The following is an 18945-nucleotide window of genomic DNA, read 5'->3' on the forward strand; positions in this document are numbered from 1 at the left end:
CAAATGAAATTGTGAACGCCTTTTGCTGGAAACATGAAAGTTAATCTTGGAAGCAAAACGCTTTTCAGTCAGTGATTATGACCATTCGACTCACCTCAGGGAATATTTGGAATGCTTGATGTGGAAGGGCTCCCTAGGGTGTACAAACCTCAGCTGCAAGTTAATTTGAAAAGGCACACATCAAATGTCAAATCCGTGCAAAACACAATAACTGCATGTGTGTATTTAGTACATTTACTGTATTCATTAAAGCAACGTGCAGAAATACGTTAGTCATGTTATTTTCGTGAGTCCAACAATTTTACAATGATAAATTGTCCATCTTCAAACCTAAAATTAAACACAGCAGTAGAATGTCAGTTTAGGGCAGTCCTCACCTCATGTGTGTCGGGTGAGTTGTTGCGAATGTTGACCTTCAGAGTGCTGAACTCGCCGATATGCGTATCAGGGAAAGCGTAACGATCCTGAGGCGTATAAACACCCTTGCGTACTGCTTCTTCCTGGCTGAGAGTTGAATAGACACTGGTTTATTGGAAGAACATTACAAATATCTTAATCAATAATCATAGATTAGATACATAGAGTGCAAGTTATTATACCAACTTGAACAAAGCGGTGTTTGGAAACTCAAGCAAGAGTTTTTTGTTTTTTTTTAACCGTAGCCATTTTGGAGGTGGGGGGGATTTCACGTGATAGCAATAAGATATAAAATATGAGTAAATATAGCCACTTTATGGTACAGTATAGTAAAGCGGCACAATTACGGCCCATATCATAATCATGATTATAATACTGTTATCATGATTATTAATCACAGTTATTCATGTTAGGGAAAGCATCTGTATTTTGACTACATTCCTCTGAAACAATATGTAAACACATTTCAGTGTAAAATTAAACTTAATGAAATGGATTATCATTTTAAAACAAATGATAGGGCTGGGCGCTAAGGCTGAAAGTGGATCACGATAAGTATTTCTTATTGTATTATTTCTCAAGAGATAAGTAATGATTTTTTTTGGTTGATTTAAAATAAGGACCCGGAGGTAAAAAAAAAAAGAATATATTAAATATTAGCACATAATATCTAATCTTTATTAAGAGGTCAACGCAACTATGAAAAAGTTAAATAAAGTGGTCAGTATAAAGTTTAAATAAATGCCTTTTTAAACAATTTGTTTAGTAGGGCTGGGCAATTTGGCTGAAAAATGATTCACAATGAAACCATTTCATATCAGTCAATGTTAACAATTACTGATTTTTTTTCTACGTATTTAAAATAGGAGAAGCAATGAACCGTTTTTGTGTAATGTAGTGGAATGGGAAAAGTTGCTCCTCCAAGCAGTGCACCATAAATGTTTATCTGCGCAAGGCGCTACCCCAAAGGAGTGGCGGTGATAGTTACATTAACCTCCGTTCAATGCTTGTACAATGTAAGTGTAGTGAACTAAAACTCTTTTGCAGTGTATGCATTACACTTGACCAACTGTCTTAAGGCATCTTTATCCCATTTTTAGCAGACTCACTATTCCCATAGACCATTCCTATTTTACTTGTCTGATTTTGACTTGAGTTGCAATGCTGAGAGCCGGAGCTGGCTAACACCGGAGCTAGAGCACGTAAAGGACAGGGAACTCCTTTACTTGAACACCACGCGTCCATCCGGAGGTGTTTAATTGGGTTAGTTTGCAAAATATAATCTTATTGCAAGAGCTGTACTGAGTCGATTGGTCATTTATTCGAATTAAGTTACGCCACACTCTCGTTCCACGCCACACGCGCACACACACACACACTTCTTGTCTGCTGGTTTAGCCGTTTCTTCTTTGTGTTCGGAGCGGGCAGCGCTCAAAACACGCTTCTGTGCTCAAAATCTCCTACATACAATATGTACTTGTAATTGTTGCACAAATCTAACGCTCTGCCAACAACACAAATGCTGGGTTTGCTTCCCGATTTTTTCCCTATCAAACTATTTATCAAAGGAATTTTTTATTGACATTGATCACGTGTATCACGATATACACTAATATTGGATTATCACCCAGCCTTAAATGATAATAAAAAATAAAATATCTTGTTTAATGTCGCTCGTCTTCAATCTGAAACAAGTCCAGATAATGGTTGATTCCTTTCAAGGTACAAGCTTTTCACCATGATGCTCCTCATCTCCATTTTCTCTTTTTTTTTGCAGTACTTTCCTCTCTCCCATGACTCAGCACAGTGCACTAACTAATTTAGTTTAGTTAGTTATAAAATGTTTGGTGTACTATAGGTCGTTTAACATGAACCTGAAGTGGATGATCACAGTGAAGTAGCTCATACCTGGCTTTGGCCATGGCCATTTCAGCTTTCTTCCTTGACTTAACTGTGGCCTCTGTTCTTACCAACGAGCAATCTCCTTCCTGATGTCCTTCTATTGGTCCAGACTTGATCCCCTACAGACAGCGATATAAGTTGGAGCAGTTCCTTCTAATACAATACTGTCAATACTGCAGACTACCAAAGAAGGGGTGAGGCATACTGCCACCATTTAATTATCCAGTAAAATGTAACTTGAATTATTTCACACCTTTTGCCAATGTCACTAAATGCCCATTACACACATTACACGAAGGAGTAATGCCGAGTATTTTGAACAAGCAAGAGGTGGGAGACTAGCTTAACTGCATGAGGGAGGATTTGTGGTTGCTCTCCCTTCGCTATACGTGACGCAGCGCAAGTGGCGGCTTATGACTTATGCCCATAACGCGAGCAGAGCCACACTGGTTAACCCATTAAGGACGGGAGCATATAACCGCGTTTCTACCACTAAAGAGGGGAGCGCTGTTGCATGTTTCTCCCCTTAAAGCCGGGAGAGCGTGTACGTCATTTTCTTTTTTAAATCCAATTCTCTGTCCTTTAGCCAATGAAATGCATCAGAATATACATGTGATGCTGTCGTGAGTTTTCGGAGGATATCCGGAATTCTTTCGAGGTGTAACAGAGGCACAGTCTATCGCGGGAGCTCTGGTATAAGTCACAGCAGTGATAGAGATGACACGCTCGGGACTTTAAAGCCGTGAAAACATCCAAACGTGATGCATGTTCGTAGACAATGATGATTTCAACATCTTTGTAAGAGAATATAGCAAGGTAATTACCACTCGATTTTTTAAAATTAAAATAGCGCTTCACTTGCATCTTCGATTGAAACAGTAAAGATTAATAAACTCGGGCATGTGTGAAAGCCACATGTCTAAGATCTAAAATTTGGGGGGAATTATGTTTCCATCTGCTACAGGGGCTGAGATATTAATTATTTTGTAGGTGACGAAAATATCAGGTTTTCAAGGGTGACTCCAAAGACGACCGTAGGTTTTAGAGAGATGTCTCACGAGGGGCTTCAAACTATAATGGGTTAATGAAGCCGCTGAGACGCTGGACCAAAGCAGCACTCTCAGTTCATCATGTGCGTATGTTAGGAGGACATTCTGTATTAATTCCAGGCATTGTCCATGCATTTGTGGCTCGCGAGCGAATGAGCACCATGTAATTGCTCGCTCCCCAAAGTGTATTTTGTGCCATTAAAAGACCAGTCAGCGCTGTATCGTTCACATCAAAAGGTGGATACCACTCGGTAGACTTACTACATAGTATTGGCTGGAAATATGACTTCATTCTTTCAGGATTTAACATTGTGCAGTCTAGTCGAACATTTACATGCATTAAGGTTGTCTAGTGTGCAATGACCATTGCGGCCAGCTATATTATTTTTAAAAACATGTTTTAAAGTTATTAAATGTCCATGATGAAATTAAGTTATCAAATTATAGACAAAATGTTAACCTTTTATTGCTGAAAATGTATAAATATGTGAAGTATCTCTTTAAACAGGATAAGCAGTATAAATCTGATGGATGAATAAATATTTGGCACCGTACTACACCACCATCCATCACCTGCTAAACGTCTGTGAGTAGAACCGCCAACTTTCGCTTTTCTATTTAACATTTTTTGATATTCAAAATAGCAATTTATGATCTTAACGACAGCCAAAGTAATATTTTACTAAATTATAATCCAGTATATCTACTTTATCAATTATTGAGTTGAGATGAATTGGTATTGGTTTTGACTTTAGAATAGAATGGATTATTTGGGTTACAGGATGAGACCAGTTGAGAACCCCATAATCATAGTATAGACAAATCGATAAGCAATCACCTTGCCACATAGTTGAAAGCGGATTCTGGATTTCTGTGAGGGCTCAGACAAGGAATGGCACTCCAAATCCCAAAACTGAGCATATTCGCCTCTGTCCCTTGGCAGGAATGTAATAGGCACCTGCAAGAGAACAGAAGAAACCCATATCATCCGCCTAACAGCATAGTTCCCAAAGTCATACTCAAACCTTTTGAAAAAACAAGAAAAAATATTTTATTAATATTACAATATTTTTCTTTTTTTTTTTTTTTTTTTAACTATACTGGTATTATCGATACTGTTGCACATTAAAAATGACTTGCCATTATGCTATGAGGCTATGAATTTACTGGGAATATTTAAGAATGAGGAACCTAGCATAATGTGGAACTAAATTCCTTTAAAAAAAACAGCTACATGATTAGAAAGCTCAATAAGAATGCAATCTTTGTGTTGTCCTTTTCACATTAAAATCAAGGATTACAGTATTTGTTTTTAATGTGTGTAGTAAAGTGGTATAGTTTAGTGTCTGAAAACCTATTAAAAACAGCATCTTGCCACTGCATACATTTTACATCAAAATAACATTTACTTTCAAGCAACTACTTTAAATATAAGGCAATATAACAGAAAATTGTTGACAAGCTTTACTCAAGTGTTCCCTTCAAATGCTTAAATTATGCCTTGTGCTCTATTGTTTTCAATTCTTTGCACATGTAAACCTAACAATGGCAATAAACACTATTCTCACTTTACATGCTGGTTTACTATACATCAATAAAAAACATTCAACAAAAACAACTGATGAGGTGTTGTAATATGCATGCAACTTATACTGTTCTTGTCATTACCTGCATCTTCTCATGAGCTCCCAAAGTGCCTGAGATTTTAGAACACCTAAAAGCTGTGTAGGTGGCCCGATATACATCACAACTGTTATCAACACCCTGAGGAAAGAAAGAAGGGATCATAGTCTGAGTTACTGCTTTTAACTTAGGCTAGGTTCACACCGCAGGTCTTAATGCTCAATTCGGATTTTTTTGAAAAAAATCCGATTTTTTTGTGCAAGTGTTCATATTACATTAAAATGCGACCTCGGTCATGTCTGCTGTATGAACACATGCGTCGTCAAAGTGGCCCGCATGTGCAGAAGAAGAAACTACGTCACACCCGATGTGTTTGCGGGACATTCACATGAAATTTGTCAATGTGTCATTTCCCATTATTGCACACAATTTTTGAGCATATTTGTTCTGCTTCCTTTGGATGTATGGATTGCTTGGGTTATTTCCAACATCTGGTAAAAATATGTCAATAGCACCTTTGGAAAGCTATTAAGTGATAAAAAAGGTGACGTGTTAAATACTTATTTCAGCCGCTGTACATCCAACCTATACACCATCAAAAGCCAAACATGCGCTCTGTGCCTGGGAGACAGACAGGCTGATCGTCCATGAATCTGCGAATTTGTAGTAACGGTACTGATTTATATTTGACTTTAATTTAATCCCACTTGAAACATGAAGCATAACATGGACATCTGTGGTGATAGTAGTGATTCAGCTACACAGACATTTTTTACGCGCGGTAATGACATAACGTCAATTTTAATGGCATCTCCATGAAATGAGATCGAAATGCCTCGCCTCGTCATTTCCCCCCAAATACTGTATTTCTACTTCCTACAGAATCCTTTCATTGTAGAAATGCTCTAACATGCTGGACCACATTTACTTCTGTAAACACTGTCATGAGTGACATTGTCTCTTCTTCTGCGCATGTGGGTCACTTTGGGGTCAACATACCAGACAGACTGAGGTCTTATTTATAATGTAATCGTATTTTCCCCAAAAATCTGAATTGAGAATTTAGACCTGCGGTGTGAACCTGGCCTTAGATTTTTGGGTAGTTGACTTTCAAGGTTCCACTATGCGAAACAGCAAAACGCAATTAAGTTGAAGGGGGGGGGGGGGGTGTTTAGGTATTACACAAAAAAAAGCATCACCTTAACGTAAGGAGGAGCAAATGATGATATGTACCACCTCACTTCCATTTCTCCATTCTCCACCTCCAACTGTGCCTCTAGAATGCAGGAAGATAGACAATATACAGTAGGCTGTGGGAGATTATAATTTTAAATCCCTATTTTAAAATGTCCTGCAGAGTATGGTTGCAGGAGTGTACATACTTCATTCATTACATAAACGCTGAGATGAATATTAGGACAGGACAGTGGTAGCCCAACCTGATGTTTCTCCTGAAGGTGTGTTGGGAAAGATGATGTTTTTGTTGTTGATCTCAACCAGAGCTTGAGGTAACTGCAGTGGTGGCAAGGGTAGCACGGACTTTGAGGTTATGACGGGAGGCAATATAGGTGTGGCAGCATGAGGGGATAGTGCTGACAGAGTTGCATCTGCTGGGGCAGCGGAAACATCCAGTGCCAGATCTCCACGGATCTGGACCTTGATCAGCTGCAAATAACATGTTTGAAACATCATTAAAAAGCTAAACAAGTCATGGTTGCTTGATTGTTTATTAAATTCCTGTACCTTCTGTTGCCCGTCACACTGGACATATATCTTCCCGTTCCAAGGGAGCATATCAGATTTGCTTGCAAGTGAAGGGTTGGGGCTGATTAAAATCTGCAGGTGACACCTAAAATTGAAAAAGTATTAAGACACTTAACTATAAATTTACCCCTTAGCATTGCTGCTAGCACAGTGCATTTATACACTTGCCAGACAAACTTAGGTATGTTTACAGCAGGGTCCGGTCCAAGGGTGCCACTATCCAGCATATAAACCTGGATAGGGGGACCCGAGGACCGGACTTGGAGACTCCTCGTGCACATTATCCTTAGATACAATACCGTAACTCAACTGTATCAACTAGGCCTTTACAAAAATGATGAATTTTGACTGATACCGTCAGACGGCAAATTACTTAAAAGTAGGAAGTGGTGTAAAATTATTGTAAAGGCACATTGATTACCGTTTATTATTTTTTTTTAGAGCATTTTAAAAGGTGTTTTTAACGTATTCTGTGAATGTATAGTTGAACACAAATTGTATGCAAAGCAATTTTGAGTAAAATGCAGTCACAGGAATTTTTGTTACACCAAAAACCATAACTTATAAGTACATCATATACCTTGACAACATTTTTCTAAATTCAAAATGTGTCGATTGCAATTCATTTATTCTTACTGTGGCTCGATGACTCCATGCTGAGGCGTAATGGTCAGGTAATGAGCAGGCCAGGACAAATCAAAACTCAACTTTCTGGAGGTATTGTTCTTGATCTGGACCTGATTTGTGCTTGCCACCGCATCTAAAATAACCAATGATAATAATGGATTTTATTTATATGCAATTTACATTTGTAGACAACTCTCAAAAGTGCACAGTATATGCTCAAAGTCGTATACATATGTGACACACGTATGTATAAACACACACACAAAAATTTGACTCCAGATATATCTTTATATGCTAACAGATGAATCACCTGACCTCTCTCCATCACAGAAAGCAAGAGAAAATGAGAACAAAAACGTGCTTTAGGGCTAGCTAGGAATGCAATCTCCTGATATCCATGCTGTGTCAACATAATAAAAAAAAATATATATATATATATATGTACATAATTTTCCTCATCACATGCAAATCCCCAAGCAACCTGGCTGTCGGGAAACATTATCTGGAAAAGACGAACTACTACTTCCGACGACTTTTACTCATGGGCATTAAAAGTAAATTTCCACAAAACTTCAGTTTTCGGAGCTTTTGTTAACATAACGTTCGACACATCCAAGTTGTCTGCCCTGAAGTTGAAATTGCAGCCACTGCAGCATGGGCCTTGTGAGTTTTCATAAGGCTTACCAGTGCCATTTCTTGCATGTTGGTGACGTCAAAAGGCTTGGAGAAAAGTCTGCATTCTGCATGCCTTTCAGAAGCCAAAGTTTAAAACTTCTTTAAAAAAACCCTAATTTAAACTACATGTTCTTGGTAAATATGAAATTTCAAAATTTACATTGAGCGGAGAAAATTGATTGAGAGTGGCGGTGAATGGTCAACTAGTTTACTTCACACTAATTTCATGAAATGTCACACTATTAATACATTAAAGTGCACTTCCGTGTCAATTGTAATTTTACATTACAGTTTTATTCATGTTTCACCTATTGAAAAATTAGCCACGCAATTTTTCCACAACTTTTGCTAAATTTTAAACTTAAAAGTTATTTTTCCATCAACTTTTCACGGACCTTGTAAATGCATTTTCAATTTCCATAACTTTTCTGTGGTTTACACAACCGTATGAATGCAGGTTTTCATAAGAGCGAGAGTGAGTGAGAACACTCACTCATAGTGGGAGCTGCGAGGACAAGCTGTTCTGGATGGAGAGTCCATGACTCTGACTCTCTAGGTGCTGGGTCTGGGGCCTATGGTGTAAAACAAAAGAAACAAAGTGAATACCAAAAAATATATATATATACATATACATATACATACACACACACACACGTCAAAACTCCACTGATAAAACAAAATTACTGAACAAAATCATGGAGGTTTTATGGTACCTTTATGGAGGACCCTGTCACTCTAATTGCCGGACCTTGGGGACCCTTTACTGGCAGCACATCCAAAGACACGTTACCATTTTCCACGTCACTAGCAATGAATACAACAGCAAAACAGAAGATGTGAACGTTAACATGGCGGCACAAAAATTCCGGGCCTGTCACAATAATTACAATATTGAATTGTCATTCGATGAATAAAAAGGACATGGTCGTTTTTCCTGACTCGATAAATGGTCATTTACATGCGTGTTTGTTTACATACGTCAAGATTCATTTGCGCTGCTTTTTCCCCTCTCCTGTCTGTCATGTTGCGGTGAGAGTCGGCACTCACATGTACACATCCACACAAGAGGTGGAAAGGCTTTTGAAAAAAAACCCGATTTGGTTCGACTGTTTCAGTTCGGTTTGCATGGTTTATGTCCGTTCATAAGCACACGCAACTCTTTTTCTCATTTATTAATGAGGCGTAGCTGGGTCTAGTAAAGCTTTAGGGCAAACGATAGCCGGCACAATGATGCTATACTCTACCTCTGTAACATTTCATTTTTGTTTATGCATTATCAGTTTCGCGAACATTCACTACGACAAAACATGAACTTCAAGTGACTCGCAACAGGTAGGGATGTCACAATATCCAAATGTCATGATACAATAATATCACACTATGAACCTCACGTTACGATAATCATCACAATATTGTTGGGAGGATGGAAATATATAAAAAGCTCTCGATACTGTAATAAAGCTCACGATGCTGTTAAAAAAAAAAAAAAAAAAAAAAAAAAAAAAAAAAAAATCTATATTCTGTTTTTCTGCATAACACCACAAAGAAGTAGGCTTGGCCAGTCTGTTAAAGTGGGTCTTAAACAGGTGGCATCAAATTAATCTGCATGAAAAACTAACCACCAGAGGGTGCTGGAACTGCACAAAAGGGAAAACAAATTGTGCTTTAAAACAGATTTGCGACTATTAACACAACATTTTTGATTTTGCTCCTATTTTTTTCCCCCGGTGAGGTGGGATTGATTATCTTGGCAAAGAGAAGTGCTCACTATCACAGATATAGACTGGTTTGTGAACAATATTTGAGAGAAATGGTGATATTGTGTATGTGGAAAATGTTTTAGACCTTTGAGTTCATCTCATAAAAAGGGACCAAAAACTAGTGTTGTGTTTATATTTTTGTTGAGTATACAATCAGCAAGGTCTGCAGAAGCTGAATAATGATCCTGATCATTTGAATCAGGTGGGTTGCAGCAGGGTGACATAAAACATGCAGGATACCGGCCCTTGAGGACCGGAATTGCCCACCCCTGTTCTACACTTCAATGTAAATATCCAATATTCTTGAGAATTGAAAGATAACTTCTAATAATATGTATTTACTTTATTTTTATTGTAATACTGTATCACACATCAGTGGCATAAAAAGAAAAAAAAAACCTGATACCACCGTTAATCAGGATAGTTTCTGGAAAAATATATTGTCCTAAAAATGTACTGTGACAGGCATAACAAGAGGAATTTAGTCATTTCGGCTGCAATAGTAGTGGTGGTCAAACCCCCACAATTCCAATAACACATAATGAATGATTGACTCAAGTAACAAACCTCCATTGTATAATCAATAATGCCATTTCAGATTATAGGTATTCAGATGCCCCCAGTCTTGGTCAATGCACCAGGATTGTGAAAGCTGACATTATCAAATGGATATTACCTGTCTGTTAGCACGTCTTGTTTAGTAGGGGTCAGCATCATCTCAGTGATGTTGCTCTGCTCACACTGCTTGCTGGATATGCTTCCGAGTAATGACACTGCCACTTTGCTCATGTGTCCATAGAAGATGTAGGCTTCATTTGGCCGCTGTGGCAGGTCAAACGCTATGAGAAAGTAACAAAAGTAAATTTAACAGAACCCAGTGATTCAGAGCATGTATTGCATTGCAAGTGCATGTATGGCCCCACTCACAAACAAGGAGACACTTTAGATCTTGTCCTTGCTTTTGGTCTATCGGTCTCAAATTTGAAAGTGTTGGACAATGTAATTTCTAATCGAATGACTGTGCTCTTTGATGTAAAGATTTCCTGTGTTGCTGTTAAAACTACCGCTAGTGAGTGCAGCCGTCGGATTTTTAACCCCCTCACTGCTAGTCAGTTCTCTGATGCCTTTGATCAGCTTTATGTTCCCTCTTCAAACACAGAGGAACTCAACACTTGGTTCCACTCATCTTGCCGTAATATATTGGATTCTGTGGCTCCATTAAAAATTATGCAGCCAAAAGCAAGACCAGAGCCATGGTTTGATGAGGGAACTCGTGCATTTGAACAAGAATGCCGCAAAGCTGAACGCCGGTGGAAAAGAGACAGACTGCAGAGCTCTTAACAAATCCTAAAAGACTGCTGGTGCTGTGAGCAAAGAAAGGTGAAAGACTCCAAAAGGGAACACTTGTCTTTGTCCATTTTTAAAACCCGTTTGAAGACACATTTCTATTCTTTTGCTTATGAACCGACGTGAGACTGATAGTTTTCTGCTGTTTTCCTGTGTATACTCTATACAGTGGTACCTGTACTCACGAACGTCTCTTTATACGAAATTTTCAAGTTACAAAACAGATTAAGGCATTTACATGGAAAACATGTCCCCACTTACAAAATGTTCTACTTAAGAAATTTCTTCCAGAACCAATTAATTTCGTAAGTAGAGGTACCACTGTAGGGTAATTTGTGTTTTAATTTATTGCTTTCACTTATATTACTATACGTTATATTATTGCTATTTCGTTATTGTAATGTGAAGTGCTTTGATACGGCTGTAACTGTAAATGAAATGCGCTACTCAAATAAAGTTGTATTGTATATCCTTCAATAAGGTTCATTTGCTTGCAACAGATCACAAGCCAAAGCTTCGACATGTTAGAGCAAAAAGGCAGGATAATTTGTTTTATTCTTTGAGACATCTTACGCTCTGTAATGATCTCCTCTCCCAGGAACTTCTCATTGAATTCAATGTTTTTCAGTAAACTGTTTTCAGCAAGCACTTTCTGCCCAGAGTCTGGTTTGCTTTGAAGCAGTCTGAAACGGAACCCAAAAAATAAATAAAAAACACAGCGGGAACAAAAGATGCTTCTGTACAAAAGTACACAATCTGAAAATAGTTAGCCTTTGCAATCTTGAAAGGAACAATGTATTAAAAAAAGAGAAACGTATTAATCTTCTCTTTTTAAAGATCAATCTAGTGTCATACAAAAAATGACCTTCTGTATTGCTGCCTCGAGACCTCATCGCCACAAAACAGAACAATAGTAGTCAGAAGAGGTGTGTCTGATTGACACAGAGTTTGCTCTCTTTGGGTAGACTTCAAGAGCACTGTGATCACCTGAGGGGGGAAACAGCAAACCATAGTTATATTAGTTTTCCTAACCCCAACATCAGAATGGCTGTTGTCCACTCTACCTCTTGTGTCCTTTCCTTTAGTACAAACTGTGACGGCTCAAGGCGGATGACAAAAATGTCCATAACTGACCGAGTCATTACATCTGAGAAGGCCACAGCTTTAACAAAAGCTGCTCTGGAACCAGTGTTTCTGACACACAGGCACACCTTGCTAATGTGGTTAATAGCAATGTCTGACATTGTTGCCACATAGCCATCCGCCTGCTTCCTCTGGTCCTCCAGAATTATGTTGCTGGTGCCACCGTAGCCCGAGAGTGGAATCTGAGCAAAGACAGTAACAGAATGTGACCGTAATTCAAGTTTCTCAATAGTAAACTTGTCAAGACTGATAATAAAAAGATTCAAAACTTTGAAAAACGGTCATGAAAAAGAAAGACAATCTCACAGTGAATTTGACCCCTGGTTGTGATGGCCGGATTCCAGATTGTTTGATCTCCAACTTTGATAACATGCAGGCCACCCTTGTCGGCGCAAAGAGCAGGTGGACAGTCACATCCTCTCGTGGGCGAATGGATAGCTCTCCGTGCCGGGTCAACCGCTCTTCTGGACTGAACAAACTCTGCAGCTGAGAGAGACGGGTCATAAATTTACATAATATATTTGACAATTTTACAGATGTCATATTGCCTGATTTACTAAGGTAACTTTGGATAAGACGGTTAACCAAGACACGATATGTGCATCCATCCCCACATAACTATAGAGTACATCAAATGTTAATGTGTGCCCAGAAAAGGATCAAGCTTTATTATTAAAAAAGAAAAAAAAAAAAAAAGACTACGTGCTGTATAATACAGTGCAGGTGATTAATGAAATGATCAAAATGCAGACACTGTAGTTTTAAACAAGATACTGTACAAAAAAGCAAAATACTAAAATTCAGTTTACACAATTTCTGTCAATTTACCTGAAAACAGTCCTGGTCTTGACCACGAATAAGTAACCGAAGATGCTGCGTGGTACTGGATGAATTGTTTCTTAGAACCAGTTTCTGTTGACTGAAAAATAAGTTAAATTATGGTTACCGGTACATTGCTGAACATAAATTACTCAATGGACCATCATCAGATAATCGTAAATACAACAAAACGCTGTAAAGTTACGTACACTGCTCGCCCCAAGGTGACACCTCCCCAGGCCACAAATTGCTTGTTAGAGAGAATTGGTGGAACATCACTGTCCTGGTAAAAAGTAATGACAGGAGCAGCGGAGGCAACAGGTTTGCTAGATTCTCCAGAGATAACCTCTCCTTTCAATTTTACTTCATACTGGGGCCCCGATGGCAGCACCAAGATAGTGAGAAGGCTGTAAGAGAAACATCTGACATTGAGAAATACAAACACCCATTTCCACAAATTCTTAAAATTGACAGTTGTGTGTTGTATACCTCTCTTTGTATTTCTTGGCACCCCATGCCTTAAATGAAACCACAATGCCTCGTTCCTCTTCCACTGTGAGGAACAGTTCATCAGGTGTCACTGAGAAACAGTCCTCAACATCATTGCACTATCAAAAAGAGCAAGAAGAGAGCAATATAAAAAGGCAACATAATTTCAATGTTGGAAAGTGTAGTCACAAAAAGGTAAAAAGCTTCAAAGGAAGTAAATATCAGTTTAAAAAAAAAAAAAAAAAAAAAAAAAAAACTTTCCGATTGAATTTCACACAAAAAAAAAAATGGCACACAATGTCAGCGCCTCATCAAAAGTTCCGCTCTAAGAAGAGAAGTATATGATCATAATTACCCTAAGTTTCATCCACACGTCAATGTTCCCTGCATTCTTTAATGGCAGTGTCGTTTGACAAGATTTACCCAGTGGAGCACGTAGGCTGACAGTCTGTAACAAAACGTTATCAACACTAACAACATTGCATCAGTAAAACAAAAAAGAAAACCAACCAGCAACGGACTTGTATTCAGGACAGGGTGAATACGATCCAACTGCCTTACTGATATCATATGAACAGACAGAGACCGATTTCTTTAGTAAGAAGCAATACGTTCATTTTTGTATTAAAAAATACAATATGCTAGAGCATATCAGAGAGTGCAATTGTGAAAGACTAAGAGATAGAGGGATTAATTAATGAGTTGCTAATGGCTTGTCAAGTTGAGACCTGAACAATTAGAGAGGAACCAATGTCAAATATCAGAAGTATCAATCAACTACAATTACAGGAGTTATGGCTTCATTACGTTGATAGATTATTCCACTGAACAGTAGACCCTTTCACAATTAAGGTCTCGGTCCTAATTCGTTAGAGGGACACAAATTTAGAGCAAAATAAAAATAAAATGCACTTGTGAACTAAATAAACATCATTCATCAGGAAACAGCCATCAACATGACTATAGTACCTGCAGATCTTTTGGTGCATGGACCCTCGCAGTTCCAGACCTAGCTCTGATGGGAACACTTTTGATCGCATGACTCGCACCGGGGGAGTCGACTTCTATGTCCACACGAGCGCTGTACTCTTCAGCTGGCCCCAAGTCCCCTGACAAACATACAGTATGCAAAGGTTTGTGTTTTGGCCACAGCAGAAAATTAGAACTTGATCAGCTGAATTCAGCCCGCTGGTTGTCATTCAAAGGAAAGCAGGCCTCGCTATTTGGGCCAGCAGTATGTGGTTGGGATGATGCCTGGATCATGGCATGAGACAAATCCACCCCTGACACAAGCTAATTTCACCATGGCAAGAAATATGTATATAATTCTTGATCTTTGACGTATTTTGGTGGAAGCATGCCACTGAAATGTTAAGACACCTGGGGACTGTTTTAAATTGTGAAAAAAAAATGCTTGTCTCCTTTAAATAACAGATTTTAATACATTAACATATTACATTAATTAGGGCCATAAAATACAAGTTAAATAATAAACCAAGACCAAGTACCTGAGGATCTTGTATACTTTTGTAGAGCCTTGAAGTGAACCCAAACCATAAAACACTCTGGATTCTAGAAAAACAAAAAAAGTAAATAGGTAGGTGAGGTCACTTTACAGAGCTGCTCTCTGAAACTGATTGAACCTGTCTAGTCTTCATGATTCTAATTAAATGTTTTGATTCATTGCCTTCAATTTACAGAAATGAAAAATGAATGCCATCTTCAGTCATCAATTCAAAAGTGCTGACAAAGGTTGAAAAGCTTCAAAATGACACTAACCTCTCCATAATTGGCATGCAACACGTGATTCACCACAGAAGGAGCCGATAGTGGGGCCAGATGATCTGATGGTTGTGTTGCCTCTGATGTTATGGAAACGTGCTGTTTGGACATTGAGAAGCAACGCCATGCTGTTGCCTTCTGAAAGAATTTAAGTAGAATGTGAGGATACCCATTTGTTTAGTTCAGGTCAATCCCAACTAATCCTGCTACGCTACTGAATGTGCTGTATCCATCATGCTGGAATCACATAGCTGCCACTGGAGGTGACTGTATCCCTGCAGCTAATGATGTGTGTGCATGTGCTAAAGGACACGCATTGCGTGTTGACTTACAGCACTGATGACAAGTCGGATGGGCACTGTGGCTCGGGTCATATTGATAAGTTTCAGAAGAAGGGATTTGGAACCGCCTCCTGGCACATCTCCAAAATCCAAACATCCAGATTCCCCTACTTCAACCTAAGGAACAAAACACAGTACATGATTTATACTGTCAGTCATGTTGAGGAGGATAGTTCATCTTGCTGAATTTACATTAAGGTGAAATAGAGATTATTCTCTAGTTGGCTCACCTCTACTGAAGGACTTTCTGCAATGGCAACCAGCACCACCCTTCTGGCAAAAATATTGGCCCTCTCAGCCAGTTCTGTGTTGGCAAATTCAGGCCAAGAGCAAACACTGAGGACACACTGGTAGACACCAGCCTTTGGAGGGATGAACAACACTTTTTGTTCTTCTGTACTTTTAGGGCCAATTAATGTCTTGTTCTTAATGATCAGCCATTGGTAAGGCAAACTATCCACCTGCAGTGATTAAAGTATTGGACAAATAAGACTATGGTATGAATCCAGTGCATAATGTTATCAACATGTTTACAACAGACATCACAGTCACATCAGTGTACACCGTTTTATGATATTTTAAGAACAGCTATACGTTGGTCCCAACAAGGGTTCTGAGTTTCGGAACAATTTCTAAGATAATTCAAATTCAAATGTAGTCATCACTAAACGACTACCTTTTCTCCATCAATGGCCAGACTTGTAACTGTTATTGACACTCGTTGCCATTTTTCAGAGGGGTTGAAGAGGCTTAGGGAGGTCTGTGAAGCAATTCCGACACAACAGGCATGCGGAAATCGGAGCTCCTCGGGCACCACCACTTGAACTGAAGAAATAAATAAATACAGATAGAATACATAAGCATAAATATGGTCTCCACTGTACATCACACTAAAATCGACCTTTACCTCTTAGCTCATCAAGACAACTTGCCCCCATTGGTTCTCCGCCATATTGGCTGTAGAGTTTCCCTAGGATGCCTATATCACAATGGCTCGGAGTGGATGTGGGCAGGTGGTAGGACCCAGCAGCACTACCTATCCGCAGCGGTTGTGCTGTTGGATGGCTGGGCCTCACTGTTGGCTCACCATTGGCCACATCTTTAATAAATAAAAAAAAAAAAAAAAATACAATTGAAGACAAATAAAAAAAAAAATAAATACAATTGAAGCAAAAAAAAAAAAAAAAAAAAAAAAAAAAGGACAATCTTAAATAAGACAGAGTTAAAGTAACAATGAAATCATTCATTTGAAACTAATACTTTCTAAGAATGGGGAAAAAAAAAAACATGCCTGAAGCTGACGCACTGTAGTGACCGGCTCCTGTTGCTGCCACACGATAGACCCCAGGATTTATTTGAGCACCAGGTCCCAAATACTGCTGAGTTAGTTGGGAGTTAACAAGGGAGCCTGCCAAGAGGGACTGCAGACCTCCTTGGTGAGGATAATCAATCAAGCCAGGATACGGAGGCTTAAATTTCACGGGCCCATGGTGTAGTCCCTCTGATGAGTAGGACTGAGGTAAACTAAGGCCACCAGGAAATAATGGCGGGACAGAGCTGGCAGCTACCCACTGTTCAGATATCTGAGGAGCTACTGTAGTGCCACTTTGTGGAATGTGTGAATTACTTATATAGCCTGAATCTACCTTGGTGAGCTGCTTTACATTGGACTCAGGTAGGTTCTTGGGGTTCCTGCAGTTTGCTGAAAGGCCAACAGTTTTATCATCAGGACAGCCGTAGCTACATTCACTCTGGCTACGAGTACAGCTCAGGTTAACGCTGCCACACGAGGTCTCTGAATTTTTACAGTGCTGTGCTGGTAACTGTTCCAGACTTTTAGAGTGTTTCGGCTGCACTTCTTCAAGGCTTTTGGAATGAATGCACATATTCTCATTAGACTGTAGGTCTTGTTCCACAGGCGGAGTTGGACTAAACCTGATGATTGTTGTACTGAGCGCCATGGTACAATCACTCTATCGGGGAAAGAAGGGAAAAAATGATTAAAAGAATCAACATGGAAAATGCTAGCATAAAAGATGTTTACGTTAGTATTAGTATTTAAGAATAGTTCATTTATAATCACTATATCCTGTATACTATATTGAATGATACTGAGCAATTTCTTTTTCATGTTCAGTACCTTTTGCTGCCAGAGAAAAGAAAAAATGCTATATAATACTACACAACCCCACCTTAGTATATTAGGGGGGAGTGGGAGGACAAAACCAAAACAAGAGATGGGATCTGCGGACAGTGGGCACTCCACTTTTTAAATTAAATGCCCTTCTCACTTGTCACCCATCATTTGAAGTAGGAATGGGCAAGACATTAAAATATTGATTTATGCATTTTAAACGTTTCAATACCCTATTTCTATAATGTAGAACTGAATAGCTTGAAACATCACCATGAGGGTCGTGTTAGGTTACAATGAATTCCGATGAAATCATGCTTTCTTTATTTCGCCATGTCAAATAAACATCAAATGAACAATTCATTGGTAATTAATGGAAAAAAGTTGACGATGCAATAATAGAATAAAAAAGTTAACCATGTCCAGTGTAAATAGAACAAAATGCTCACTTGAATTTGATTTGTCTGAAGTTTTTATAATTACAGTATGTATAGAGTAATATACAATATTGTTACATTTATATATAAGAAAGAATTACTATGGTACCTTTTGCCTTCCTGGTGTCGGTACAACAGTGGCATCATTCATTGAGATGTACGTGAGCCTGCTGAGACTGGGGCTGGAGCAAGTAGATTGAGGAGAGAGGTCATGACCTGGACGTTTGCCTGCCAGGTTCCCACTGGCTGCCAAAGGAGACACAGCACTGCAAAGAAAACCAACAAAATAAAGAAAATTACAAAGCAAACAAAATGATCACTGACAGATTTTTAAAGAGGACGTCAACCCATGTTTTAACTAGTGGGCCAGCATTGAACATATTTTTGAAAAAAATATTTGGGTTGAAAATATTAAATTATAATCCACAGTTACAGTACGTTATTTAACAATAGTAATAGACAGTAACACAATAACACCAGGATGACTAGAATTGTGCCTTTTGACTGAAGTCTTAAGCTCATATCTCACTGAGCGGCGAAGGTTTGCAACTGTGCACAGTGCACACGTAGCAAATGTTTTTTTTGGTCAGGTTTGTTGCAAAAACGTTCACTAGACATTCACAGTTTTAATGGTCT

At 38.7% G+C, this 18945-nt stretch overlaps 1 protein-coding gene across 5 annotated transcripts in view; it reads right to left on the reverse strand.

Annotated features, from left to right (window-relative positions):
• Window positions 1–18945, reverse strand: part of cep192 (centrosomal protein 192) — a 38143-nt gene that overhangs the window by 2239 nt on the left and 16959 nt on the right. For 4 of the 5 annotated variants that reach the window (XM_086038668.1, XM_086038670.1, XM_086038669.1 and 1 more), the window contains 29 exons: window positions 18419–18575; window positions 17030–17711; window positions 16646–16837; window positions 16415–16563; window positions 15969–16199; window positions 15730–15855; window positions 15395–15535; window positions 15124–15187; window positions 14585–14724; window positions 13971–14063; window positions 13616–13734; window positions 13336–13533; window positions 13136–13226; window positions 12614–12793; window positions 12229–12489; window positions 12030–12151; window positions 11738–11847; window positions 10494–10656; window positions 8771–8861; window positions 8551–8629; window positions 7392–7515; window positions 6735–6840; window positions 6431–6656; window positions 6191–6267; window positions 5037–5132; window positions 4207–4326; window positions 2326–2438; window positions 378–504; window positions 95–153 (listed from right to left, as the gene is read on the reverse strand). In XM_086038668.1, coding sequence (XP_085894794.1) covers window positions 95–153; window positions 378–504; window positions 2326–2438; window positions 4207–4326; window positions 5037–5132; window positions 6191–6267; window positions 6431–6656; window positions 6735–6840; window positions 7392–7515; window positions 8551–8629; window positions 8771–8861; window positions 10494–10656; window positions 11738–11847; window positions 12030–12151; window positions 12229–12489; window positions 12614–12793; window positions 13136–13226; window positions 13336–13533; window positions 13616–13734; window positions 13971–14063; window positions 14585–14724; window positions 15124–15187; window positions 15395–15535; window positions 15730–15855; window positions 15969–16199; window positions 16415–16563; window positions 16646–16837; window positions 17030–17711; window positions 18419–18575 — 4437 coding nt within the window. The remainder of the gene's footprint in view (window positions 1–94; window positions 154–377; window positions 505–2325; window positions 2439–4206; window positions 4327–5036; window positions 5133–6190; window positions 6268–6430; window positions 6657–6734; window positions 6841–7391; window positions 7516–8550; window positions 8630–8770; window positions 8862–10493; window positions 10657–11737; window positions 11848–12029; window positions 12152–12228; window positions 12490–12613; window positions 12794–13135; window positions 13227–13335; window positions 13534–13615; window positions 13735–13970; window positions 14064–14584; window positions 14725–15123; window positions 15188–15394; window positions 15536–15729; window positions 15856–15968; window positions 16200–16414; window positions 16564–16645; window positions 16838–17029; window positions 17712–18418; window positions 18576–18945) is intronic. The other variant, XM_086038671.1, reaches the window with a different exon arrangement.

Source organism: Filicampus tigris, chromosome 8 (genome assembly GCF_054856515.1).
Source record: "Filicampus tigris isolate MCC_2025a chromosome 8, RoL_Ftig_1.0, whole genome shotgun sequence".
Lineage (NCBI taxonomy): Eukaryota > Metazoa > Chordata > Actinopteri > Syngnathiformes > Syngnathidae > Filicampus > Filicampus tigris.